Source organism: Calypte anna, chromosome 1 (genome assembly GCF_003957555.1).
Source record: "Calypte anna isolate BGI_N300 chromosome 1, bCalAnn1_v1.p, whole genome shotgun sequence".
Taxonomy (NCBI): Eukaryota; Metazoa; Chordata; class Aves; order Apodiformes; family Trochilidae; genus Calypte; species Calypte anna.
This window is the reverse complement of record NC_044244.1, coordinates 194,713,662-194,739,830: the sequence shown is the minus strand read 5'-3', so window position 1 is coordinate 194,739,830 and position 26,169 is coordinate 194,713,662. Positions and strand designations below refer to the sequence as shown.

The 26,169-nt window shown below is 47.6% G+C and overlaps 2 protein-coding genes across 3 annotated transcripts in view; one reads left to right on the top strand and one right to left on the bottom strand.

The window, feature by feature from the left end:
* MYO7A (myosin VIIA) overlaps positions 1–9,167 on the top strand; it is a 68,012-nt gene extending 58,845 nt beyond the window's left edge. The window contains exons 37-47 of one of the 2 annotated variants that reach the window (XM_030448239.1): positions 18–171; positions 288–443; positions 859–964; positions 1,614–1,727; positions 3,366–3,453; positions 4,026–4,132; positions 4,980–5,165; positions 6,036–6,146; positions 7,203–7,286; positions 7,818–7,937; positions 8,710–9,167. In XM_030448239.1, the coding sequence (XP_030304099.1) occupies positions 18–171; positions 288–443; positions 859–964; positions 1,614–1,727; positions 3,366–3,453; positions 4,026–4,132; positions 4,980–5,165; positions 6,036–6,146; positions 7,203–7,286; positions 7,818–7,937; positions 8,710–8,799 (1,316 nt within the window). In that variant the 3' untranslated portion in view covers positions 8,800–9,167. Of the gene's footprint in view, positions 1–17; positions 172–287; positions 444–858; positions 965–1,613; positions 1,728–3,365; positions 3,454–4,025; positions 4,133–4,979; positions 5,166–6,035; positions 6,153–7,202; positions 7,287–7,817; positions 7,938–8,709 lie in introns of both variants that reach the window. The other variant, XM_030448235.1, reaches the window with a different exon arrangement.
* A 4,986-nt stretch (positions 9,168–14,153) lies between these two features.
* GDPD4 (glycerophosphodiester phosphodiesterase domain containing 4) overlaps positions 14,154–26,169 on the bottom strand; it is a 44,139-nt gene continuing 32,123 nt past the window's right edge. The window contains exons 7-16 of the mRNA XM_008495199.2: positions 25,487–25,580; positions 22,829–22,974; positions 22,402–22,484; positions 21,402–21,552; positions 20,099–20,323; positions 19,134–19,288; positions 17,844–17,991; positions 16,827–16,909; positions 14,959–15,041; positions 14,154–14,185 (exon numbers count right to left, since the gene is read on the bottom strand). Coding sequence (XP_008493421.1) covers positions 14,154–14,185; positions 14,959–15,041; positions 16,827–16,909; positions 17,844–17,991; positions 19,134–19,288; positions 20,099–20,323; positions 21,402–21,552; positions 22,402–22,484; positions 22,829–22,974; positions 25,487–25,580 — 1,200 coding nt within the window. The remainder of the gene's footprint in view (positions 14,186–14,958; positions 15,042–16,826; positions 16,910–17,843; positions 17,992–19,133; positions 19,289–20,098; positions 20,324–21,401; positions 21,553–22,401; positions 22,485–22,828; positions 22,975–25,486; positions 25,581–26,169) is intronic.

The window sequence follows — 26,169 nt, the reverse complement described above, 5'->3', positions numbered from 1 at the left end:
TGACTCCTGCCTCCCACCCGTGCTGAAGTATATGGGTGACTACCCATCCAAAAGGACCCGCTCAGTTAATGAGCTGACAGACCAAATATTTGAAGGTGCCTTGAAAGCAGAACCCCTGAAGGATGAAATCTACTGCCAGACCCTCAAGCAGCTCACAGACAACCACATCAAGTAAGAGTTTGTTCATACCTCTTGGCTCAAATGCACTAGGAGTGTCCTGGACAAAGTAGATCTGAAGAGTTTGTGGTGTGAGTGATCTTATTCCTCCTGGGTCTCTCCTCCTGTAGGTACAGTGAAGAGAAAGGTTGGGAGCTGTTGTGGTTGTGTACAGGCCTTTTCCCTCCAAGTAACATCCTTCTGCCCCATGTGCAGAGGTTCCTGCAGTCCAGGAAACATCACCCCTTGGCATCAGACTGCATCCAGAGACTCCAGAAAGCCCTGAGGTATGGCCCCAAAAGACATCTTAGTCTTGACCATGCCACAGCATCCAAACGTGTGTGTAAAAATACAAGTAAGAGATATTTTGGTGAATGACAGTGACATCAGGTGAAAAATGTCACTGGTTAGCTTGGGAAAAATAGAGATTGATTTACTCATCTTCATCATGCCAGCCCCATTTAATTCACCTACAGCCTAACCTATTCCATTCCCCATTCCAATTCTTCTTTCTCCTCTTCAGGAGTAGGAAACCTCCTAATATTAAGAAATCAGCCCAAGTTACTCCAAAAATAAATAAAAAAGAAAAAAAAAAAGGAAAAGAAAAAAAAGAAAAAAAAAAGGAATATGTATTGAAGTGGAAGATTTAATCAAAGGGTTCAGGCTTTGATGCTGTGGCACTGGCCACCTCCTCTTTTGTAGGAATGGATCCAGGAAGTACCCACCCCATCTGGTAGAAGTGGAAGCCATTCAACACAAAACCACTCAGATTTTCCACAAGGTTTACTTCCCTGATGACACTGATGAGGTAAGAAGCAGAGAAGGGAACTCTTCTGTCAGGATGGCAGTTTTCTCTTGCTGATCTCAGTTTTCTCAGTTTTCTCAGTTTTCTCTTTAAGATCTCAGAATAAGCTAATATTTGATCTGGGTCAGAAAAACTTGGCTTGTCTAGAAGACTCTGGACCAGAGCAGTGTAAGAAAAGCTCATCCTTATCTCCCCTGACCAACCTAAATCAACCCTAGGGGCTTGATTGACTACAATTCATGGTTTTTAAGGTGTGGATGCTACAACAAATGGACTTCCTCATCACCATTGGAGAGCTAGTTAGGACAGATCAGCCTGGAAGTACCTCTATCTCTCTTTCCCACCAGACAAGCAACTTTGAGAACCTAACTGTTAAATCAGAAAAATCCCTTGAGTTGCCTGGGGAGCCTTGGATAAGCCAGTACAGGATCCTGCTGGAGGATCCTAAAGCACTACAGTGCAGCAGTAGCATGGCTGAGCTTCTGGAAGCATCCATTCCCATTCCCAGAGCCACAGTCCATAATGCCACTGGTTTCACTGGTGATGGGCACCTAAATCCCTTCATGTGTCTGAGCCCAGGGTTCCTCAAAGGGAGCATAAAGTGGAGATTAACTTTGAGACAGCAGTGATGAGGATCTCCCTGTCTTTGTAGGCATTTGAGGTGGAGTCCAGCACAAAAGCCAAGGACTTCTGCCAAAACATCTCCAACAGGCTGCTCCTGAAGTCCTCTGAGGGCTTCAGCCTCTTCGTCAAAATCTCTGACAAGGTGAGTGACCCAATAACCCAGTTTAGTGGATCTGGGCAGACCAAAAAGCAGAGGATGGAATTGTTCTCTATCACACCCCCTCCACCCATCCCAAGAGAGGATAAAAGGGGAATAAGAATGGCAGACTTAAAAGTTGGGAATTAGAACTGACACAGGTTTATTAGAACAGGGGAAAGGCAGTGACAGGATAAGGATACAAATGTACAGGGATATCCCTGTAGGGATAAGGAACAAACATACAAATGTATGCAAATATACATCCAGCTTGGTCTCAATACTGGCAGAGATGGGTGCCTGAGGGCACCCTTGCAGCAGGGTTGGCTCAGAAGAGGTGTCCATGTCTCTTCCCAGCATCCAGTGGATGAGCATGGACAAACAATGGGATGGAACACTGACCCCTCCATGTCCTACCTCTCTCAGATCCCTCAGGGTCCTAAGGACCCTCTCTTTAGGTCCTTGCATATGACAGGCTGGGGTAGCCCTGAGACCCTTGGGGTGACCCAACTACCAGAGCATTGGTGATGCCAGAGCTATGTGCATCCTCACAGGTACCCTGGGTGCATTTCTATGCATCCCTGTGGTGTTCCTAAGGCAGATCCAACCTGCTCCAGGTGAGACTTGCAGTCCCATGGCCCTGCCTTGCAGCCATCATCCCAAAGGTCTTAAAACAGACAGGCAAAGCTCTTCTAGGCTGCTGCTGAGCTGGGTGTATAAGAATGGTTGATGAGAAGCTCAGCTTGAGCCAGCAATGTGTGATGGCAGCCCAGAAACCCAACTGGGTCCTGGGCTGCATCACCAGCAGCAGGACCAGCAAGTCAAGGGAGGGGGTTCACCCCCTCTGCTCCGTTCTCATGAGACACCCCCCTGCAGTGCTGGGTCCAGTTCTGGAGCCCCCAACACCAGAAGGAGATGGAGCTGTTGGAGTGAGTGCAGAGGAGGCCCAAAAAGTTGTTCAGAGGGCTGGAGCAGCTCTGGAGCCAGGCTGAGAGACTTGGAGAAGCCTGGAGAAGAAAAAATTCTGGGAGAGACCTTAGAGCATCTTCCAGTACCTGGAAGGGATACAGAAAAGCTGGGGAGGGATTATTTACAAGGCCATGGAGTGATAGGACAAGGAGGATCAGTTTCAAACTGAAAGAGGGGAGATTTAGATGAGATCTTAGGAAGAAACTATTTCCTGTGAGGGTGGTGAGACCCTGGCCCAGGCTGCCAAGGGAAGCTGGAAGAGTCTCAGCCCAGGTTGGATGGGGCTTGGAGCTACCTGGGCTGTGGGAGGTGTCCCTGCCCATAGCAGGGGGGTTGGAACTAAATCATCTTTGAGGTCCTTTCTGACCCAAACCAATCTGTGATTCTAGAAAAAGACTAAATAAGAAAAAGGTGGACTTTTGAGCTTCCTCAGGTAACTGCAAAAAATCTGTAGATATCATTAAGAGAAATTAATTGCTTCAGGGAAGCTGCAATAAGGAAGTGTGGGTGACTTTAGAGACAGGACCTGCAGCACACTGCTGGCCACCTGTAACACACCAGTGTCACTGGGGCAAAGCAGTGAGAAAAAAACACAGGAGATGGGGCAATGGGCAAACCTCCCTGGGGCCTCTTACCACTTGCTCAGCCTTTGTAACCATGCACTCTGTCCCCCAGGTCATCAGTGTCCCTGAGGGAGATTTCTTCTTTGACTTTGTGAGACACCTGACGGACTGGATCAAGAAAGCAAGACCAGCAAAAGATGGTAACAGGGGTTTTTTTCCACTGTGGGTCACACAGAGCTCTCCTAGAGCCCTCCATCCCTTTCAAAAAAGATTGACCACATCAAAAAAGATGAGACCACCTCTCTTTGGCCACACTGCTGCTCTTGTCCTGTCTGCATCAGCCCTGGGAACATCACCGTGGAGGTGATCAGTCCAGAACCACCAGGAGCAGACCCTTCTCCTCTGAGGAGCACCTAGTGGGCAGTTCTATAGGACCTGGGAAGGTTTCAGTGGTGGGATTCATCCCACTTTACTGCCCAATCCATAGTGGAGTTGCCTGCAAACCCATAGATTCTTCAGGGTGGAATTCCTCTGCCCTGCATTAGCTGGGAGCACTGTCATCAACTAGAGTCCTGCCCACAAATCCAGACACTCATTCCCTTTTATTAAACTTCGCAAGGGAAAGGGTGTGGGTTTCTCCACAAGGTCCTTTGGGCTTTGGGGGTGTCCCTGCAGGTTGCACATGGGCACCACTGCTTTTTGGGGACACTGATTGCCAACTGGGGCTCACAGAATTGTTGTTACATGTCTGCTCCCTGCTTCCCTCATTCAGGTATAGTGCCTTCCCTCACCTACCAAGTGTTCTTCATGAAGAAGCTGTGGACCAACACAACACCTGGAAAGGACTCCATGGCAGACTCCATCTTCCACTATTACCAGGTACTCCAGGACCTTCCAACAGCAGTGAAGACTTGGGAAGGGTTAGGAATAGGTTACAAAGACTTTGTCCAACTGCAGATGGATGAAGTGTTGCAATAAATATGAAGAAGTCCTGCTGTAAATAGAGCACAACAAAGGGCACAACTGAGTTGCATGGCAAGGAGCAGCCTTCATGCACTTTAGGGTAACCAGGTCAGCTGGGATTTTGGGCCAGTTGTTCTTGGGTGAGCAGCAAGATATAGGAAAGGCTGAATTTAGGAGCATCCCAAGGGTTTTCAGCCACTTCCATTCATTGGGATGAGCTGTGATGGTCCCAGCAGCCAGGTAAGAAGTTCCAGTTCCAGTTCTTCTGCTTCTGTTTCTTTTGGAGTGGGAGAGACAATTTCATGTCCCAAAGCTCTCTCATACATAGATATGCTCTCTGTGTTCTTGCCTGGATAAAGTGGGCATCCCAATGGGACTTCAGTGAGTCACCTGGCACATTTTCAGCCACTTTTGGTAATGAGGGACAGAATTAAAAAAAAAAAAATCCATTTAATTCCAAGTAGCCATTACTAGGGCTGGATTTTCTGGGAGGGTGAGCAACGCTGTAGGTTCATAAACTCTTTAGCTGACACAGATACCTCCCCATTCCACATAGCAGGAGACTTACAGACCAAAGAGGATCTCTAAAGATCCGATGTGCTCTCAGCTGCCTCTACACCACTCAGCACAAGTGCTACGAGTGTCAACCAGGGCACAGCCTTGGAGATGATGTAGAGGTGGCTGGACACCACCACAAACTCCACTTACCACCTGAGAAGGAAGGTCCATGGTCTGTCTCTGATTTTTTCTTTCCTCCATGCAGGAGTTACCCAAGTACCTGCGTGGTTACCACAAGTGCACACGGGAAGAGGTCCTGCAACTGGCAGCTCTCATCTACAGGGTGAAGTTTGAGGATGACAAATCCTACTTCCCCAGCATCCCCAAGCTCCTGAAGGAGCTGGTGCCTCAGGACCTTGTCCGGCAGCTCTCTCCAGATGACTGGAAAAGGGTAAAACAGCAGCTGGAGTTATATCTCAGGCCTGGCTGGGGGAAGTCCAACCTCTTGAGTGACTTGTCTAACATTCAACATTGAAGTGGGGCTGACAGAATGAGTGACCCGTGGTCTTTCTGGAGCCTTAGCAGAGCTACAGCCTCCCCAGCATCACCAAGAGGAGGAATTGTATAAATGTGTTCACAGATACACACCTTGCAGTGGGGTTTGGGTTTGCTGCTATGTGGCTATAGTGGTGGGGACAATGTCCTGGGGACACATGGTGGGAGGTGGCCTCATGTCAAGGTCTGTTGTTTAAGGCAGAGGGAGAATTGTCCCTGGTTTATGCATGGAGAGCTGTGGCACAGGCACAGGCAGGTCTAAAGCCATAAAATAACATCAGTGCCTCACTGACAGGGAACAGTTTTATAAATCCTTTCTGTTTCCTGGGGCTTGAACTCAGCCATGTGCCTAACCAGCAAGCTCTCAGCTTCTCTCAAGTCTCTCAGTCTCTCCTCTGCTGCAGACATTGGAGGATCAAAACTTAAAATCCCTTTAATGAAGTCAGCAGCACAACTCATAGAGTCACAGAATGCTTCAGGTTGGAAATGACCTCAAAGATCATCCAGTTCCAAACCTGCTTCCATGGGCAGGGACACCTCCCATGGGACCAGGTTGCTCTAATACCCATCCAACCCTGAGCTCATCTAAGAAGAACCTGCCTGGCTTCCAGGCCCTGCTCCAGCAGCCAGCCAGCACTTTTGTGAAGTGTTCACTGGAGCAGAGATTAGAACTGATTGTCTTTGTAGGACAGATGTGCCTTCCCTGCAGACATCCCTGGTGTTGGGTGGTACAAACCTTATAGCTCCCTTGTGCTCTCTGTTGCAGTCCATCGTGGCATACTACAATAAGCATGCAGGCAAAACAAGAGAAGAAGCCAAGCTTGCCTTCCTGAAGATTATCTTCAAGTGGCCTACATTTGGATCTGCTTTCTTTGAAGTGAAGGTACCTGCCCTGGTTAGGGGTTCTCTCTTTGAGCCAAGCTCAGAAGCTCCAGATCACAGAGGGGTTCCAGGTCTGCAGGGTCATCCCAGTGTCTGGACCAGACTGGGACAACCCTAATGAAGGAGGGCAATAGTGTGAGACTGTCCAGCAGTAAAGGGACAATTTATTTATGCAGAGGCACTGTAGACCTTCAGCACATCTCAGTCATTGGGTCCACACTCATAGCTGAAGAGCCAAGAGCCATTCCCTGTTCTGCCAAGGCAAAGAGGAACATAGTTTTCCAAGGAATGTGTCAGCACCCACCATGAACCAACTCCAGACCACCCAGCACAGCACTAAACTACCATCAAAGACAGAACAGGGCAGTGGTCATAAAGTCTTCCCATTGACACCTCATTGCATGCCCCTCTTTTCAGTGACCTCACAGTGAGCTTGGGCTGCAAACAAGTTGCTGAAATAATTTGTGAGTTCCTTCAACTTGGGCACCCCATTTTCTGTCATGTCCATCTTAGAGGACATAAGGGATCTGATTATATCCTGTGATTTTTCCAACAGAAGTGACACAGTATCCAAGAAACCTGTGGCAGGGCCAGGAGCTGAGCCCCCATACAGTGTCCTACCTCATCAGTAGAACAAATTGAGGGTCCTGGTGGCACAGGGCTGGGACAAGGGGTTTCCAACAGGAGCAAAACCGAATGTAAAGGGGACAGAGCAGTGTAGTCTTGTTCTGAAGGTCCACAGCAGCAGGCATGAAGAGTAGAGGGACTGGAGGGTGAAGGAGATGTCTGAGGTTTGCCAGCCTGTCACCAGGTCTTCCTTCCCAGTGGAGAGGAATTCAGTGCTGTCAGCCACTCATCTACCTGTTACCATGGATTTAGGAGATCCATGATTAACTGGAGAGCCCTGACTATTGCCAATGACTCTAATGGAGAAACTGAACAGCAGTTAATGGTCTCCCCCAGTGCTGGCAGGAGAGGGATCTAGGAAAAAAGGAAGGGGTCTGATTTTTCATGACACTTCTCCTTACCAGTTCTTCTCATCTCCCAACAGCAAACTACAGAGCCAAATTATCCAGAAATCCTTCTAATTGCCATCAATAAGCATGGAGTCAGCCTCATTGATCCCAAAACAAAGGTAAGCAAAACTGAGGTCTTCACCAGATGCTCTTGACCCCACTGCCCAACCCCTCACAGAGGTCATCCCCAAAAGTGTGTTGTACACAACTTTGGGAGTTACAATAAGCCTAATTTGAAAGGATGGATGGCCAGGAAAGTTTCTTGAGGCAAAAATTCATTTGTTGCACAAGCCAGCCCAGCCTTGTTCAACAGGAGATGGATTGGGAGCATCAATGCTTAGGGTTCTGTAACTGGAGGATACACACTCACTCCTTTCTTAATCCTTTCACAGACAATAGGGCAGGAGCTGGAGTAAATGAGCTCCTACCAGTTAGTTCCACCAGCCACCAGGTCATTCCAGTCCTCCAGAAGCACTGGAGGATCCAGAGACCTGTGTCTCACTGCCATTCCCATGAGGAACAGTCTCATCCCAGTAGAAATCCTTGGCCTGCTTTGGTGGAAATTGAACGAGGACATGAGAGGTCCCCAAGAACCTTTCAAGAAAGTTAAGGTTCTCGTGTGTTGAGTGTCAGTCTTGTGTTCCTACCAGGATATTCTCATCACTCATCCCTTCACCAAGATCTCCAACTGGAGCAGTGGCAACACCTACTTCCACATAACCATCGGCAACCTGGTGAGAGGCAGCAAACTGCTCTGTGAGACCTCCTTGGTAAGGAGCATTAAAGATTATGGGGCACACTTAGACCAAACCCTGACTTCAGCAGTATTTCCAGCAAATTGTTGTCTCAGGGATTCTCTGGGCTGAAAGTGATCTCTTAGAAGAGCCTCTGAGGTGATTGGTTTTTTGTTTTGTTGGTTTCGATTTGGGGTTTTTTTTCATTCTGGATTTCTAGTGCTCTTTTTATTAGGTCAGGGCTCTCACTTGGTCCATTGTTCAACTTATAAGCAAGCTTGTGGTGCTTGGGATATTGCCATCCCAAAAGCATGGCGCACTGTTCCCTGTCACTGGTCTGAAAAGCACATTAAAGTTGAGCTGGGCTCAGGAGGTGCTCTTGAGCCCTTTTACAAAGATCCTTTGCCCAGCTTGTCCCTAACAACAGTCAGAGCAAGAAACCTCCTCCTAGACTCTCTTAAACCCAAAGTATGAAGGATAAAAATTCCTGCTGGCTTAATTGTTATGAAGCTGAAGCATTCAGGGTTTTGTTGGCCATTTGAAAATCCAGGTCACCATGAAAAGCTCCCTTCATCTTTAACCTCAACATCATCCTGGGACAGTGAGTTCCTTCATCTCAGCACCGCAAAATGTTTGGACACAGTTCCTTGTGGTGCTGTCATTTCACCCCAGGAGAATGGTGGAAAAGGTCCAAAAGTACCTGAAAATTTGGAAGTCAGCAACTATTAGGCAGTGTGTTCAGGGGACATGAGTCGTGGACTGTAAACTGTGCTCTAAAGGCAGGTACCATCTTCTCTCTCCTCCTCAGGGGTACAAGATGGATGATCTTTTGACCTCCTACATCAGCCAGATGCTGACAGCCATGAGCAAACAGAGGAGTGCAAAGGGTAGCAAGTGAACTGCAAGAAGCCACTGGCAGGTGGCCATGGGGCTTATTCACCAGCTGAGGTCTGTGGGATACCCGTGCAGCTGGGGGAGAACCTTTGCCTCCCAAATGTGGAAGATGAGCCGAACACCATCAGGGAGTTCGCTGGACTCTGATCTTGAGGGCTCCAATCCCACCTCTCCTTCCAGTGAAGATGACTATCTCTGACCTCCTCTTCTCCCTCCCCACCCTGCACCTTGACTCCCATCTTCCACCTCCAAGATTTCCAGGGCACGCCGCCGCTCTCAGACAGTGACTGAGCAAAGCCAGACCAACAGGAGGTTTGCCCAAACCCAATGGTTGGCATCATCACCAAGGCTCTTGGAAGGGGATTTGTGTGTGTGTGTGTGTGTGTGTGCACGTGTGGCTTGGTTTGGTTTGGTGTTTTGGTTTTGGTTTTTTTTTTTCTCTTAAGCAAGAACGAGCTATCAGGATGCTAACAGCTTTTTGGGGAGGTTATGGGCATTTCAGGTTTGAAGAGGAATAACAGAGTCCCAACCTATGCTGGAAAGCTGTCCAATGAACATGGAAGGGCTTGGCTTTTTTTTTTTTTGACATTCCAAAAGAATACATGGTGTTCTGAAGAAGGACAGAAAGCAAAAGCAGGCTGGGAGGAGCACATTTTAACTAGGAATCAGAATAAACTACTGATTGAACAGGTTAGAGTACTGAAGTGCTGTCAGTGCAATGCTGGAAATTATTTAAAGAACAAATTTTAAAGTTTTGTTTCTTCTTCTATTTATTTTTTAAAATATTTAAAAGGTTAAAAAAAAAAAAAAAAAAAAAAAAAAGTATAAAAAGTCCTGCGTTTGGTGCCGGGATCTGGATTCTGGTTTGGGGCTGAGGGTGACCTGCAGGACAATCCTTCACCCAGGGATTCCCCCAGAGCCATGACTGCTGGAGGCCACGTAGGGCACATCTTTCCCAACTTATGGGCTCAGCTGGAAGTGAAGCTTGGAAGACAAATGATCTCTTCTTGCCCTCTGTGTCCAGGCATATTAACCCTGGGAGGATCTTTACTGCACATCCCAAGAGGATGTAGGGGTTTTTGAGGGCTCCCTTCACTTGGAAGACTAAGGCCAAGCCCTTGTTGAGCTGTGATTGAAACATGGATTTGGTCATCAGGGTTGGAAACAGCTGATGGTTTTATTGTGTTTGTTTGTGTGTTGCTGTATAAAATGGCTCTTTGTAAGTGTCAGCTGGACCTGAACCTGAACTCACAACAAGAACAGGCCCTTAATTTCTGGGGGCTTTTCTCCACCCCTGGTTGGCTGTATTAAGCTGCTGGATGGTTGTCCCATCTTTCACCCAATGCCACAGTGTGGCTCAGCCTGTTTTGGGATGGGACCTGCCAGCAGAGAGAAGGCTGAAGCCATTCTGTGTCTTGGGGGGGTGCAGGAGAAGGAGCTTGGGGTGCCTTTTCAAATTCCAGGCTTCAAAAGAGCCCATGCCTGGGTGTGGGGCATCCAGAGGGATGGGAGTTGTCCACCAAGACTTGATGCTGAGCAGACCTCAGTAGATGCAGCTCTTGGTCCTGGGCATTGGGCTGAGTGGGGCTGCTGTCATCCAAGTTCATCATGTAGGGAAGTCATGGGTTGTTCCTTTAAGCTCAGCTGGGCTTCCAAGACCATGATGTGCCAGGTGGAGCTGACAGCACTGCTTCCAAGACCTTGAGGACCATGACATCTGGCTGGGATGCCGCAGTGACTTTTGGGCTCCTCCCAAAGCAAATGAGATGTTGCATGGAGACATCCACCAGCCAGGTAGGGCTGTTAGGAGATCCTCCACCATCCCTCTACCCAAGGTACCCTGGGGACTTGAGGATGCTTGCACCAGCCAAGGCTACACGGGGACCCAAGCTGCCTTCTCAACTTGTCTCTGATGCTTCTCTCCTTTCCCAAGCTGCCATGATCCAGCTGTCCCAGGGATCCCACCCAGCCTTAGCCACATGCCCATCACCCCACCCCCCCTGTGAGCCCCCCTCCTTTTGTGAGTCTCCAGCCACCCCTGCCTTCCACAGGAGACTCAGTAGACAAAGCAGCATAGCAATGTTCTCCAGTGCTGTCTTGGGTCAGCTTTCTCCATCCACCACCCTGCTCCTTCCCTTCACAGCTCTGTCATCCTCCCATGCACCCCACCCACCAATTTTTTTTTTTTTTGGGGGGGGGGGTGTTTGCTGGGACTCTGTGTGCGTGTGCCTGTGTGTCATGTATCAGCATCTGCTGGCTTCTTTGTATTCACACCCAGCAATGTACCATGAAAACTTGTGTCCAAGCAAAATAATCTAATTAAAACAAACCAAACCATTAAACAGTTTGTGGGATGTGGTTCTGCACTGTGTGGTTGTGGTGGCCCTACGGGGAAGGATGGGCTCAGGGTTCCTAAGTGCTTAATGGGGACAAGACTTAGAATCATAGAATTTTCAGGGTTGGAAGGGATCTTTAAGATCATCCAGTTCCAACCCCCCTGCCATGGGCAGGGACACCTCCCACCAGATCAGGTTGCTCAGAGCCCCATCCAGCCTGGCCTTAACTTCCAGGGATGGAGCTTCCACCACCTCTCTGGGCAACCTGTGCCAGGGTTTCATGATGAAGAACTTCTTCCTAACATCTAAATCTCCCCTCCTCTAGTTTGAATCCATTCCCTCATGTCCTGTCACTACTGGCATCCTAAAAAGTCCCTCCACAGCTTTCTTGTAGCCCCTTCAGATACTGGAAGGCCACAATAAGGTCTCCTCTGATCATCCTCCTCTCCAGACTGAACAACCCCAACTCTCTCAGTCTGTCTTCACAGCAGAGGTGCTCCAGCCCTCTGATCATCCTCCTGGCCCTTCTCTGGAAACCCTCCAGGATGTCCATGTCTTACTTTTCCTTGCAAAGGTCTTGGTGAGAGTATCTAGCAATGGGGAGCATGTGCCCAGATTAGAAATTAAGTGAAATCTTTTCTTTCTGAGGTTAAAAAAACCACAAACACTGGAGCCTGGGGAGAGTCCATAGCTCATCCTCATAAAATACAGGCTGGTTCCTCCACAAAGGCCAGTTCTGAGATGAATCCCTGGATGTAGGAATTACTGGGTGAAAAATTTTTTATGTGAGAGTCAGCCACGTGTCCAGCAGCATTGGCAGCCTCTTTTGGCTGTGAAGCAGCAAAAACAGTAGCTGAGATTTGACAAGGCACAAGGCATTGCAGGACACCACAGATCTCACTGGATAAGGTTTGCCAAGGATAAGGAAGGTGAGTGCTGGGAGGTACCAGTGCCTAATGGCAGTGGGGAGGTCATGGATGAAGGCACATTGAGCTTCTTCCAGCAAATATTAAAAGCAGCCATGGGGGGACCATAGCCAAGAACCTCACTTGGACACCAGGGGACAGACTGGGACACCAGACAGGGGACACCACTCAACCCACAAACTCTCCACCTTCTGTTTTTGCTGCTGCCGTATTTCCACAAGTGGTACCCACAAAAACTTGTGGATCAGCTATGGATGTGGGGCATGGGGAGAGAGTTTAACATTGTCAGTAGCATCCTCTCCCCATGCTTCAGAGAGCTGGGGCTTCTCTATATCATCCCAGCAGCCCTTTAGCCCTTTTCCAAAGGAGGATGTTGCCTTTTTTTTGCATTTCTATCCTCTGAAATACTCCAAAATTGCAACGTGGAAAGGTCTCAGTGCTTTGCAGCACAGCTAACTCAGAAACCTAATGCTTCCCTATCACAGTTCACTATTTATCAAAACCAACAAGCTTCATGAGACATGTAGGAGAAAAAGTCTGTAGCCTGAGGGCTACTATTCATAGAATCATAGAATTGGCTGGGTTGGAAGGGACCTTGAGATCATCGAGTCCAACCCTTGAACCACTGTTGCGGTTGCTAGACCATGGCACTGAGTGCCACATCCAGTCTCTTTTTAAATATCTCCAGGGATGGAGAATCCACCCCTTCCCTGGGCAGCCCATTCCAATGCCTGATCACCCTCTCCATAAAGAAATTCTTTCGAATCTCCAACCTAAACCTCCCCTGGCACAACTTGAGACCATGGCCTCTTGTCTTGCTGAGAGTTGCCTGGCAAAAGAGACCAACCCCCCCCGGCTCCAACCTCCTTTCAGGGAGTTGTAGAGAGCAATGAGGTCTCCCCTGAGCCGCCTCTTCTTTAGGCTGAACAGCCCCAACTCCCTCAGCCTCTCCTCATATTAGTTTACTAGTTTTAGTTTACTATTAGTTTACTACTTGTTTATTACTTTATTATTAGTAAAGGCTACTATTTTCTTCCCCTTTCTGGGTCTGATGCAATAAGAACAAAACAGGACAGGAGAACTAAAATGTATTTAAAACAGCACTTGCAACTTACAAAAAAAATAATGTTATTATCTGTTCAAGTAGAAATTTATGGCTTAAAACCTGGGAGATGCTCACATCTCCCTCACAGAGCAGACCACAGACACCCCCTCCCCCTTGTGTGCCAGCAGGCACTTGGGACAAATGAAAACTGGAACAAATCCCAGGGTACAGAGCCCTTCCCTAGGGAAAACCAAACAAGACACGTGGTAGGAGCAATTCACATGCAACTCCATCCTCCTGGAGAAAAGCCATGTGCTCCTGGTCATAGTCCTAGTAGCTACATGGCCAAGGCACCAAAAATCCATCACTGATGGGCAGATATGTCCTTGCCCACAGTCAAGAGGAGGATACTGTCCTGATGGGTCTATGGCAAGGGAAGAGTGGGGAAAAGAGAAAAAACTGCTTCTGCCTGCATTGTAGAAAGGTATGGAGTCCAGTGACCCAGCCACCAGAACCTGACCATCATGGGGGGGCTAAAGTGTTTCTGGAAACAGGGGAGACCTGCAAAGAGGGACTGTGTGGTAGCAGTGATGGTCTGATGGGAGAAATGTGGGAAACTGAGAATGAGGAGAGCCAGAGGATGCTCAGATGTTTACAGTGTGTGTAAAACAAAACTGTGATGCACAGAGGGAGGGGTTGAGGGGTGACTGCTCCCTGGGTCTCCCAGGGAAATGGTGGCTCCCATGTGGTGGCTGCATCTCTGTGTACAGCTTCTTCATGGCTGCAACCCCATCAGTGCTCCCCTACACCCCAGGGATCTCTGCCAGGCAGAGGGTTGAGAGGAAAACTGGAGGAGAGGAAGAACCCCCCCCATCCAGCAAGGTCATGGATGCCAATGTCTCCTCCTCACCCAGCAGATATGAGCCCCCCCCCCATTCCCCAAGCTGCCCTCATAGTGGGTTGGTGTTTGCATTGCAGGAAGGGACAGCAAGGGAAGGGCTGCTCTCTCTAGTCCTCACGATGGCAGGTCCATGTCCCCTCCTTGCCCACATCAGGCCACAGAGGTAGGTATGTCACTGAGTTCTGGAGAAGGAGACACACAGTCAGCTACCCAAACATCTGCAGTTGTTTTCCCAGCTGTTGTGAGCAATCAAAACCTGGCCCAAGTTGGGTGGTTTTGTCTGGGTCATAGCTCCATGGGAGGGTTCCCAGCCAATCCCACCCTGCCTGCAAGACCCACGAGAGCTGGGTGCCTCTGGGCTCTCTTGGCACAGCATCACAGAGGAATGCAGGTTGGAGGGCACATCTGGAGGTCTCAGGCCCGAGCTTAGCTTGAAGAAGGGCAATTAAATCAGGCTGCTCAGGGCTCTGAATATCTCTGAGAATGGATTTGCCTCACCTGTCTGAGCCCTTGTCCCAGGATCTGACCACCCTCCTGGGGAAGATTTCTTTTTTTACTCTTTATAACTAGCCAAAAGTTGTGCTATTGTCACTGGACATTTAAGAACCACCTGGATTCATCTTCTCTACACCCCACCATTAGATGGCTGCAGACAGTGAGAAGATGCCCCTTGACTTTATCTCCCACTATGCAAACCCAGACCTCAAATTCTCTGCCCTCCAGTTTAGGGGCCCTGCTGAGCTGCTTCCCATTTGTCCCAATCTGCTTGGTTCTGGGGAGCCTGAACTGGACCTAGTGCCTGGAAATGGCATCACCAGTGCTAAACAAAGGGAGAAATTATTTCCACTGCACCTGAGACTGAGACAACCCAGGATGCAGTCATCCTTCCCCATAGCACAGGCACCCCCCACCAACCCATCCATCAGCCCTGAACAGGATGCAGCTCCTGGCTCACCTGTCCTGAACTTGTTGTAGGTTCCACTATCCAGCATGGAGTCACCATCATTGGCACAGCAGGAAAAAGTCCTCTCCCTCCACCTGCATGAGGAAAAGCACCTGGGTCAGGATAGCACTCACTGGGGTTTCTTCTTGGAGCTCCCTCATACCCTGCTCACATTTTCCTATTTTTTTAGGGCAGGAACTGCCCTGGTATTTTGGGATTTGCTCAGGTCCTTACTGAGAAGGGACTCAAACGCATGACTGATGTCTAAACAACTACACTTCATGTGAGCAACAGCATTTTGAAGGCAACTTTGTGACTGGGCCTGTTTTCTAAGAAATAATTGTGAGCTCAAAAGCCCCAGAAATGTTTTCAGCCACTGACTCCTAAGCAGCCAGGAAAATTTAAAAAAAATTTTTTTTGATGCATTGATAAACCCGACCAACAAGACCACGAAGGTCACTGCTGATGAGAGGCATGGGAACACCCTTGTTGCAATGCCAGCCCAGAAGAGGTTGCTGTGTGAATTATAGGATGTGTTGGGTTGGAAGGGACCTTTTAAGATCATCCAGTCCAACCCCCCTGACATGGACAGGGACATCTTCAACTAGACCAGGTTGCTCAAAACCCTATCAAGCCTGAACTTGAATATCTCCAGGGATGGGGGCTCCACCACCTCCCTGGGCAACCTGGGCCAGCATTTGGCCACCCTTATCATAAAGAACTTCTTCTCAATGTCTAAATTGGTTGGGTCAGAAGCATCTGCAGGGTTCTGGGAAATGCATACACCACATGAGCAGGAGGAGACAGGTGGGGATGAATTTCAGGGGTGATTTTGAACCACCCTTGAAATCAAGGTGAGAGCCACTAAAGCAGCACCTGATGAGAGGAGGGCAGGGTGAAAGGGAAAGGCAGGGAAGGAATCTCTTTGTCTTGGGAAGGGAAAAGCCTGGCTGCCCAGCAGAGTTGCTAGTTCATCACCTGGCTATACTGCTACTGAATTCATTCCTCCATCATCCCAGGGCAAAATTAGAGGTGCTGCACTTTCCTGTGCCAAAGCAAGCCGTGGTTACAAGCAATCCAGACTGCTCACCTAGGAGCTTCCCGAAGTTCTCCCTTGCTGTCACCTGCAGCACAGTTGTGCTGCCAGCACCCCTGCAGAAAACCCCTGGGCTGGTTGGGCTGGTCCTTCCACCCATCCACAGCTGGCCAGCTGAAGAGCTGAGCCCAGCATCTCTTGCTTTTCTTGGGCACCACTGGGATAAGAGTGCAGGCAAGTTCCTCATCCAACCGTGGTAGAGCAGAGCATCCAGCACCCGACCCACCGGAGTGAGCCTGTCCCAGGAACCCCAAGTTTCCCAACCATTAAACAGAACCAATGTCTTGGACAGCGTGGGAGGAGGAAAGAAAAATATGGTGTCAGGGACACATTCAGACATCCTCATCTGTGAGGATGGATTTCCTCAGGGGCTCTGGCACATGCAGACAGAGAGGCCTGGGGTGCTCCAATGTTAACATTGAGCTGTCCTCCTAAGTCAGTCCAGTGCAACAGTGTCTAAATAGCAATTACAGAAAAATCAGTTCCTTTCTCAGCCCATCAGCTTTGACAACTGGTTTATGTTGCTACTGTACATCCACCAGGTCTCCACTGAATCCTGAAGGTAGACGGTGCCTGAGCTGCCAAAATAGAAAGGGAAAATGAGAGCAAGCAAGAGAAGCAGAGAGGATTTTGGAAACTTTCAGGGCTTTCTTCTACTTCCTGAAGGGAAAGGTAATGTTCTCACAAGTAGTTTTAAACCTTCAAATCACCTGGAAGAATCCCTCCTTCCCTCCACCTGACATAAAACACCAGGTTAGGATGCTCATTAGAACTTGGTAATTACCAGTGCAGAGCAAAGATGAGTGAGATGAGGAGCAGAGAGGTCAGATCTGTCAGGATCCACATGACATTGTACTGCTGTGGAGTCTGGAAGAGAAAAACAGAAGATGTATCCACCAGCAAGGACCCCAAAATATGCAAAAAAAAAAAAAAAAATAGCTGAAACTATTTGTTGTTGCTGAAAAATGGCCATTTAGCTGCCTCTTTGCACGTGCAGTAATATTCCTCAGGTGTTTAAAGTATTTTGTGGCAAAGACACCACTCACCAGTGGGTGTTGGTGCCAAATCATCCTTCATAAAACCAGGTCTGTTGTGTGGCCAAGAAGATTGCACCAGACCACAGTGAATTTAACAAGAACCTCCTGTTTGTACAGACAAGTCCTTAAGTCCTCTCTGCTTCCCTCCAACATTAGCATCAACTGGTGGCATCTCATTTCTTCTGGCCAAATGGACTTTTAGTGAACATCACTCGTTAGCCTTACAGGTTGTCCAAGGCAGAACAGGGAGTAGATAAATTATGTTATAAAAAAATTCCTCTCAGCAAAGAGGGGTCATGACTATGGTGGTTGCCCTCAGGTTTGTGGAACAAGACCAAGTTTGAGAAAGGCAGTGCTGGAAATGGGAAATGGAAAATTTTCCCAGGGAAATGAGGAACTTCTGACATCAATAATGTGCTTCAGAAGCTTAGAAATGGAAATCTCTGTGCATCAGGTTGTGCCTTTGAAGACCCTTGTTTTCTTCCTACACATCTCCAATAAGACTCCTTGTTCCTCATCTCAAGGCCTGGGTTGCAAACCCCAATAAGTGGGGTGCTTCTATCTGAGCCAAGAGAAAAGAGGAGAAGGATTTGGTAATACCTGGAGTGACAGAGAGGTTCCAGGCAAGCCTGGTTCCAACTTATGTCCTTTTCATGCAATGGGTCCTTTATCCATGCGAGAACTGGCCCGTGGTCTCCAAAGGTAACCATGAACATTCCAACCCTACCTTCTACCCCTGGGAGAGGGAGGATTTTTTTTCTTACCATGAGGAAGAGTGGCTGGCTGAGATTATTCAGAATGTGGACAGCATTGGTGGTCACAGAGTGTGCCCCAGAGCACCATGCCAGGGAGTAAAGCCATGGCTCACTGACCACGTAGAGGTTGGTGGTGATGTTTGCCTCAGCATATTTCCTTTAAAAGACCAAAAGGCAATTGCCTTCATTAAACAAGGAGGTTATTACTTCTTTTGGGGTTGAATCAAGGAGAGACAGCAAATTTTCTGTAGGAAAGACTCACTTGGGGACCTAGATAAGGAATAGAAAGGAAAGCCAACCAGCCAATAATTGATAAATCATTCACAATAGGTCAGTAGAGAATAATTGATCTGGAAGCAAATGTAGTTAAAACATCAAAAAGGTCAAATCTTTGCCTACTCTTCTGCCTTACTAATCAATGTAATGATGTGTTTGTACTCTCCCACAGTGTGTTTAAAACCACCTCAAAGTTGAGCACTCATCTTTATGTCTGCTGCATCAACTCATCATGTCTCAAGTTCTTATAAACTATTGAAAATCAATTCACAGAAGATCATCCTTTGTAAAATGGTAAAATATCAATATCAGCATTTAATTTTTTTAAGTTAGAAATTAGATTTCAATGGTTTCGTGACTGGGAAAAAATCCTATTTATTTGCAAAATTTATTTACAAAAGAAGAGTCAGATAATTAAGACTGGATTTTCTTTTTTTTTTGTTTTCATGTGAGAGAACTATTTTGAAAACTCCTGCAATGAATTTGGAGCTTTCCATTCGAAAAATGTGTCAGAACCAGCAGAGTAGTAGGAGTAATGAAGACAAGAAATGAAGTCTCCAAAGCATCAGCTACAAGAGGGTGGTGATCTCTCATCACAGCATTGTGCACTGACCCTGATGTTTGTGGAAGAGCCACAGAAGGCTAAATAGTTGTTAATTTTCCATTCAATTCAGTGTTGGTGGGACTGAGTGTGCCATGAAGAGAAAGACAATAAATCAGGAGCTCTGTGTTATTCTACCTAGAAGATCCTGAGATCCTGGTTAATTAAATAGGGTCCTGAGGTCAGAGAGGGTGTAATTACATATGGCACCTCTTGGTCATACACAGGGTCATTAGTAGGAGTAACCTGCACTCCTCCAACCCCAAAATGTGACAGGGACAGCCACAAAAAAAAAAAAAAAAAAAGCCATAGATCCTGAGATCCTGATGTTGGTCACTGGAGGGAGACATTGCCCCATGCATGAAGCAAACAATGTCCAGCTGCAGACAACCAACTACTTGAGGCTGAAAACTACAACCTACCTGATATCTTCACTACACATTTGGGTGTAGGGCAGATTGAGTTTGACAATATTTTCCATCCATAGCTCTTCAAGTGGGGCCTTACTGCCTTTTGTCTGCTGAAACCCAGGAGCAACAGACTGAACAAAGGACCTCCCGCCCGCCAGCCATAAGACCTGCAGGCAACGAGAGAACCCAGTGAATTCACAGCAGACTTCCTAAGGTGGCCTGCCCTTCACACAAACCCACCAAAAATAAAGGTCTTGAGAAGCCCAGCCCATCTTGCCAAGTGATGGATTTCTTTCAGTGATCAAAGGAGCATTTTGGAGGCAGGGGTAAAACTTGCGAGTTGCTTTCGTCAAGGAATAAAATATTCACTGTTCCTTGCTTATTGACTTGAAATCAGGGGTTCACACAGCCCAACAAAAGATGTGGTGTTTAAAGTGGATGAAAAGACAGCTTTGGTTTGTGGGGAAAGCCAGAGAAAATATTGTGTTCTCCCATTCTCCCAGCGTGGGAGGAGAGAACTTCGGCAGATGCAAATCAGCGTAACTCCCCAGATATTGATGGATGTATATCCTGATCCACGTGGATTCAGTATCCATCCCAAGCAGGGAATTGTCTGGGGAAGGAGAATGGCAATGAAGGCTCCAGCTCCATGTAGTTTAATTTAAGGCAGGAGTTTCTATGCAACATATAAAATATGTATGGGAGGCAGGGGGTAGGCTGCCAGTTATCAGCAAGATGAAAAGATGCCTTTTGGGGGCTAAGGAACCAGCTGGTACACACACAGGCTCAGTTCCCAGTTCCTCAGCTGTCAGGTTACATCATTTTGTTTCCCAGGGAATATATTTCAAATGAAGCCCCTTAAAACAAGTAAAATGCCAGGGGCTTGACTTCATGCAGGTGAAATCATGCAGGTTATCACCCCGACATCCCAATTTAGAGAGAAAGAAAAGTGATAAGGGGGAATGAGACCACCCTACCAGATGGGGTCTAATCTTTGCCTCCTTGAGGATGACTTCCAGAGTTCTGTTGATCCATAAGTTCCTGTAAGGATGTTTCACTGGGGGACGGTAGAGATCAAAGATCACCAGTTTGTTATGACTGTCTGCGAGGCGTAAGAAACTCCTTAGGGTGTAAATGGACTGATTCATTGCCTGCTCCTGATCTGCCCTTGACAGTGAACCCATGCATGCAAATGGTTTGTCCTAGAAATAAACAGATACAAAAAAAAAACAAAAAATGGAAATCGATCAGGCAGTCGCCTCTGGGAGTCAGCTGAATGCAAATAAAAACCTCGTAGCTCCAAGAGGGAAAAAATTTGACATCAGCCCTCAGTAGGTGAGGAAATTTTGTTGTGTTTAGTTCTTCAAGGGACATTAACCCAGGCTGGGATGATACTTTTTCTGGGCCCTGTGCTATGTAGTTCACAGCTCTCTCTGCTGTGCTTCTCTGTCCCAACGTGTTGGCCATGACTGTTAAACACAGGATCTGCACAAACAGATCTTCCCCCAGCCCATGTGTTCTGATAAGGAGCCACAAGAACACCCACCAGCCAATTATGAGATCACACAATGTCCTTGGTTGGAAGAGACCTTTAAGATCATCCAGTCCAACCTTTGACCAACCCTGTAAGGTCACCACTAAACCATGTCCCTAAGGACCAGGTCTACATGCTGTTAAATACCTCCAGGGATGGTGACTCCACCACTGTCCTGGGAAGCCCATTCCAATACCTGACAACCCTTTTAGTGAAAAAATATTTCCTAACATCAGCCTAAACCTCCCTTGGTGCAGCTTCCATCCATTCCCTCTGGGAATCACAGTTCACTAAGGAGAAGAGGCTGTTTCCCTCCTTGCTCCAACCTCCCTTGAGGTAGTTACAGAGAGCCATAAGGTCTCCTCTCACCTCCTCTTCTCCAGACTAAACAACCCCAGCTCCCTCAGCTGCTCCTCACAGGACTTGTGGTCCAGGCCCTTCATGAGCTTTGTTGTCCTTCTCTGGACACATTTCCCCAATTTTATGTCCTTCCTATAGTGAGGTGCCCAGAACTGAATGCAATATTGCACCAGTGCCAAGTCCTGGGGGATGATCACCTCCCTATCCCTGCTGGCTAACACACTATAGGTCTCCTTAGCCAAAAGGCCAACTGGACAAAGCCACAAGAACCCAGGTGAAGGACTTCTACAGAGTTCTACTTTGAGTTTTGGAACATTCATGCTATTAAACAGTAGCCAGCTGGTGTTTCCTACATCCAGATGATGAGAGTCCTTTCTGGTGCTTACCTTAAGGAACCACGTTCCAGCATTCAACTCCTGTAGAGTATCCCAGGAGAAAAATGCAGCATTTTTATCAGTGTCATTGGGGTAGACTTCCTTGATGTTAGTTGTCCTCTTCAAGGTGCTGTCATGCATGAGGAAAGGAACCCCATCATAGCTGTTAAGGAGAACAAGACTTCAGGTCACCTGAGGTGTGGGTTCATCCATGGTGTGAGCAGACTCGTGCCAGGTCAGAATATCTGGGCCACCACAAATGCACCACAGGGGCCTCCCTCAGTGCAGAGGGTGGGATAAGGAGGAAAGCTGAGGCTCAAGACACCAAGATATTTCCAGCTTAAATACTGTTGGGTGACCTTGGAGAAATTATGTCTGTCTGTGCCACAGTCTGCTCAGGGGAAAAGTGGAGATGGAGCCATTTATGTCTGCTAGCCCCACCAAAAATGGATAGTAACTTATGGTAGAAATCTCTTTTTGCTGACACCAAAGTGCTTCTCTGGGTTTCAGAGAACTGAAGTCAATACAGACAGTGATGGGATGGCAAAATTTTTCTCTTACATAAAGATCCACATTAGTAGAACATCTGAGCATTAATATTTTTCTCACTCAGCCCTTGGAATCTGCTCAACCTGCATAGTGTGTTACCAGTTCCTGGCAATGGGTCCCCTGAACAAAGGCAATTAAAGATCTAATATTTTAGAGAATGCTGTCACAAGCCTGGATTTAACTTTCTGTTGCTTTGTTGGCCTGATACGACCCTCGTTGTGGCCTGGAAGTCAGACCAGGGCAGGGGCTTGAAATGCACTGTAGATATAATGATTGTTAAATGAACAGCTTATTGACTTGCCAGGGAACAGTCTGCCCTCCAGCCCCTGTCACCACATACCAGCTCAGACATCCTGTCCCAGCCAGCAGTGAAACCTCCTTGCCTGGAGCTGCAGGGTCTCCAAAGGCAACTCTTAGAACCACCAGCCTGTATTTTATATAAGATGCAATATTTTCTCCTTACCTAATGGTGACGTCTGTTTCAAGCCCATCCCCACCATGTTCAATTGTCTTCTGAAAAGACATCTCAGTGTTTTCTGGAGCCAGCTGAGAAGAAAAAGAAGTGTGTGAGCAGATCATTTTCAAACAGACTCTGGAGAAGTCTGTGAGTACTTTCTGTCTCTTTCTAACACCTCTGATTTTTATTAAGTATCTTTATTTTGTTGAAGTTTGTTTTCTTCCCCTTTAGCCACCAAACCCATCTTGTCCCTCAGGAACTGGGGTCTCCTTGTTAGCAAACCCTGATGCTTTTGCCATGCAGTTCCAAATGCAAGTGTCTCCCTTTCTGTCCTCCACAGATTCCATAGAAAAATAACAGAAAATGATGATGATAATGATGGTAGCAAGACACAGGATGAAGAAATTATGTAAAATAACTTCTCTGAACCTACCATTGGTGCTCCACGGTGTCCAATGAGGGCTGGCTTTGGTCCAAGTGTCCCCATCTCTCTGATGCAAGGAGAGTACATCCCCAGAGGTATCAAGAAAAGAAAGAGAAGGATAGCCAGGTATGGACCAACAATTATCACCTGAACAACTGAAAGAATTTGAAGGAGGAAGGCTTGAGTTAATCCATATGGTAATGCATGGGTTTGCCTTGCAGCTTGATTTTTAATGCAGCCCTCCAGCTAAGCAGCTGCAGGACTTTGTCCCATCCTCTTTTCCATCCCTTTTCCCCTTCATTTTCACTTTCTCTTCAAACAATGCACCCTGAGAAAACAAACTGGGGTCAAAGCAAGGATGTGGATGTAAGTCAGGACTGCAGGTTTTGTGCTTTAATTACATCTCACTGTGGCTTACAGCAAGACACAGCCTTGATTTCAAGGCCAGGTTGGATGGGGCTGTGAGCAACCTAGTCTAGAGGAAAGTGTCCCTGTCCATGGCAGAGGGATTGGAACTGGATGATCTTGAAGATCCCTTCCAACCCAAACCAGTCTGGGATTCTGGGATTCTTTTTCTTTACAGTTGGTGCAGTGAAATACCCTCCACCTGTAGGAAAACAATCCTCAACAGAAGGATGCTGATTTCTTTCACTCAGATAAGAACATTTTGAAGTTTCATTAACAGTGGAGGAACCTTTGCCCTTCCACTATGTTAAAATCCCTTAAGGTGAATATTTCCCTGCTTTGTTCAGATTGCTGTCAGTGTCAGTGTGTCCCCTACAGAATCCTATAGACTCCTGACTGCACTGCTATTGCATCACAAAATCACAGAGTGGTTTGGCTTGGAAAGGACCTTAAAGATCACCTAGTTCCAAGCCCCCTGACATGGGCAGGGACACCTCTAAGCCCCATCCAACCTGGCCTTCAACACTTCCAGGGATGGGGCAGCCACAGCTACTGTGGGCAACTTGGGCCAGTGCCTCACCATTTTCACAGGAAATAATTTCTTCCTAAGATCTCACCTAAATATCCCCTCTTTGAGTTTGAAACCATTCATCCCCTTGTAAGAAATCCCTCCCCAGCTTTCCTGTAGCCCCTTCAGGTACTGGAAGGCTTCCCAGCTGATTACATATGGTCTGGAGATACCTTGCCCAAGAGCTCCTGTGAGGCTTCACTTCAGCAAACAAAAACGTTTCTCTGAGAAACAAGCATCTATGCACCAACATCTCTTTCTTGACTGGGCATCACCACCCCCCCTACCCATTGTTCCAGGGTTTCTGAAGGAAATATGGTTTACACCCAACTGCTGTGTTGAGCTGAGATGCTCTTAGACCTGGGGGGATGTGTATCCCCCCCACAACCTCCCCAGCTGTTGTTCAAAAAGAAAAATCCTGGGCAGGGAAAAAAAAATGCCTTCACCAGTCCATTCTGTCCTGACTTTTACAGTAAATCAATGTCTCTGGATAGGTGTCATGTAGATATTTTTGGCTATATGGAGAGACTTAGGTCAGAGAAAAACAGCTACTCCCAGAGGCAGGTTCTTCTGCAGTGGTTCCTGACATCCAGCCTTCTCCTTACACTATTTGATCACCTTCCTCAGTTGTGGACAGGAGCTTTCCCTGAGATAACAACAGGAATTGATAAAAAAAACTCTTTCCCCTATCTCAGCTGGCTTCTTACTGGTCCAAAGTGGATTGACTGGGCTGCAGTTCCCTTCTGAGACAGTGCAGCTGAGCAAAGCCAGCAAAGGTCAGGCAAGAGAGATGCCACTGGCTGCTTTCTCCCACAGAGGACTGAAGTGATCTCCATTCATGATTCAGAACATTGATACTGATGTTCATCACCTCTGCCTCAACTCTGTCACTACCTTGGTACAGCCTAAAACTGGGCAAGGGAACACACAAACCAGAAATGCACCTGGACAGCCAGAGGACAGTGCACAACCCAAACCCCTGTCCTGCTCATTTCCCTGGGATCATAGAATCATAGAATTTTCAGGGTTGGAAGGGACCCTTAAGATCATCCAGTTCCAACCCCCCTGCCATGGGCAGGGACACCTCCCACCAGATCAGGTTGCTCAGAGCCCCATCCAGCCTGGCCTTAAAAACTTCCAGGGATGGGGCAGCCACCACCTCTCTGGACAATCTGTGTCTCACCACCCTCATGGTGAAGAACTTCTTCCTAACATCTAATCTCAATCTCTCCTTCTCTAGTTTGAATCCATTCCCCCATGTCCTATCACTCCCTGACATCCTAAAAAGTCCCTTCCCAGCTTTCTTGTAGCCCCTTCAGATACTGGAAGGCCACAATAAGGTCTCCTCTGATCCTCTCCAGGTTGAACAACCCCAACTTTTTCAGTCTGTCCCAAAACCAGAGGTGCTCCAGCCCTCTGATCATCCTCCTGGCCCTTCTCTGGAAACCCTCCAGCATGTCCATGTGATGTCTTCTGTTGAAGAACAGCTTCCTAACATCTAATCTAAATCTCCCCTCTAGTTTGAAACCATTCCCCCATGTCTTATCACTCCCTGACATCCTATGGGGATACACAGAAGTTAAGTTTTCTCCAGCAGGGATGCAGATGTGGAAGGAAAGAGCTCCTGTGTCTCTTTTTCCCACATCAATACTGCCCTTTTATCACACAGGGAGCAGGAAGCAGAGCTACTGTACCTTTCCTATCTGCTCTGACAGCATGAAGAGCCACAGGCCAGGCCAGAAAGACCATGAGGGTTATTGCTCCAATGTGGAGATAGGGAGCTGTGATCTGGCAAGGAGAGAAAAGGATTTTAGTCAAAGGATGAAGTGGCAAATGGAAACAAACCACAACAGGGCTACAGCTTTCCACCTGCAGGGGTTCTTGCTGCAGGTACAAGCAGCTCAGCCTCTGGAACTCCCTGTCTTGGATCCACCAAGCACCTCTGGAGTTAGAGGAGATCTGTTCCTCATAGAAACACTTCTTTTTTTTCTTGCTCCTTTCTTCCCTGCTGCTTCCCTGCACTCTGAGGCCCTGGAAAATTCCCCATTTTACCACCAGCTCCTTGCATGCTCTTCAGAATCCACATCCATTGGATGCTGGGAAGAGCCATGGACCCCTTGGGGCCCTCAGACACCCATTCACAGAGCCACAGAAAATTAGGGATTGGAAGGGACCTCCAAAGATCATCAAGTCCAACCCTCCTGCCAGAGTAGGGTCACCTCCAGCAGGTCACATAGGAATATTTCCAGGTGGGGTTTGGATGTCTCCAGAGAAGGAGACTCCACAACCTCCCTGGGCAGTCTGTGCCAGGGCTCTGTCACCCTCCCAGTGAAAAAATTTTTCCTTGTGTTTGTATGGAAGCTCCTATGCTCAAGTT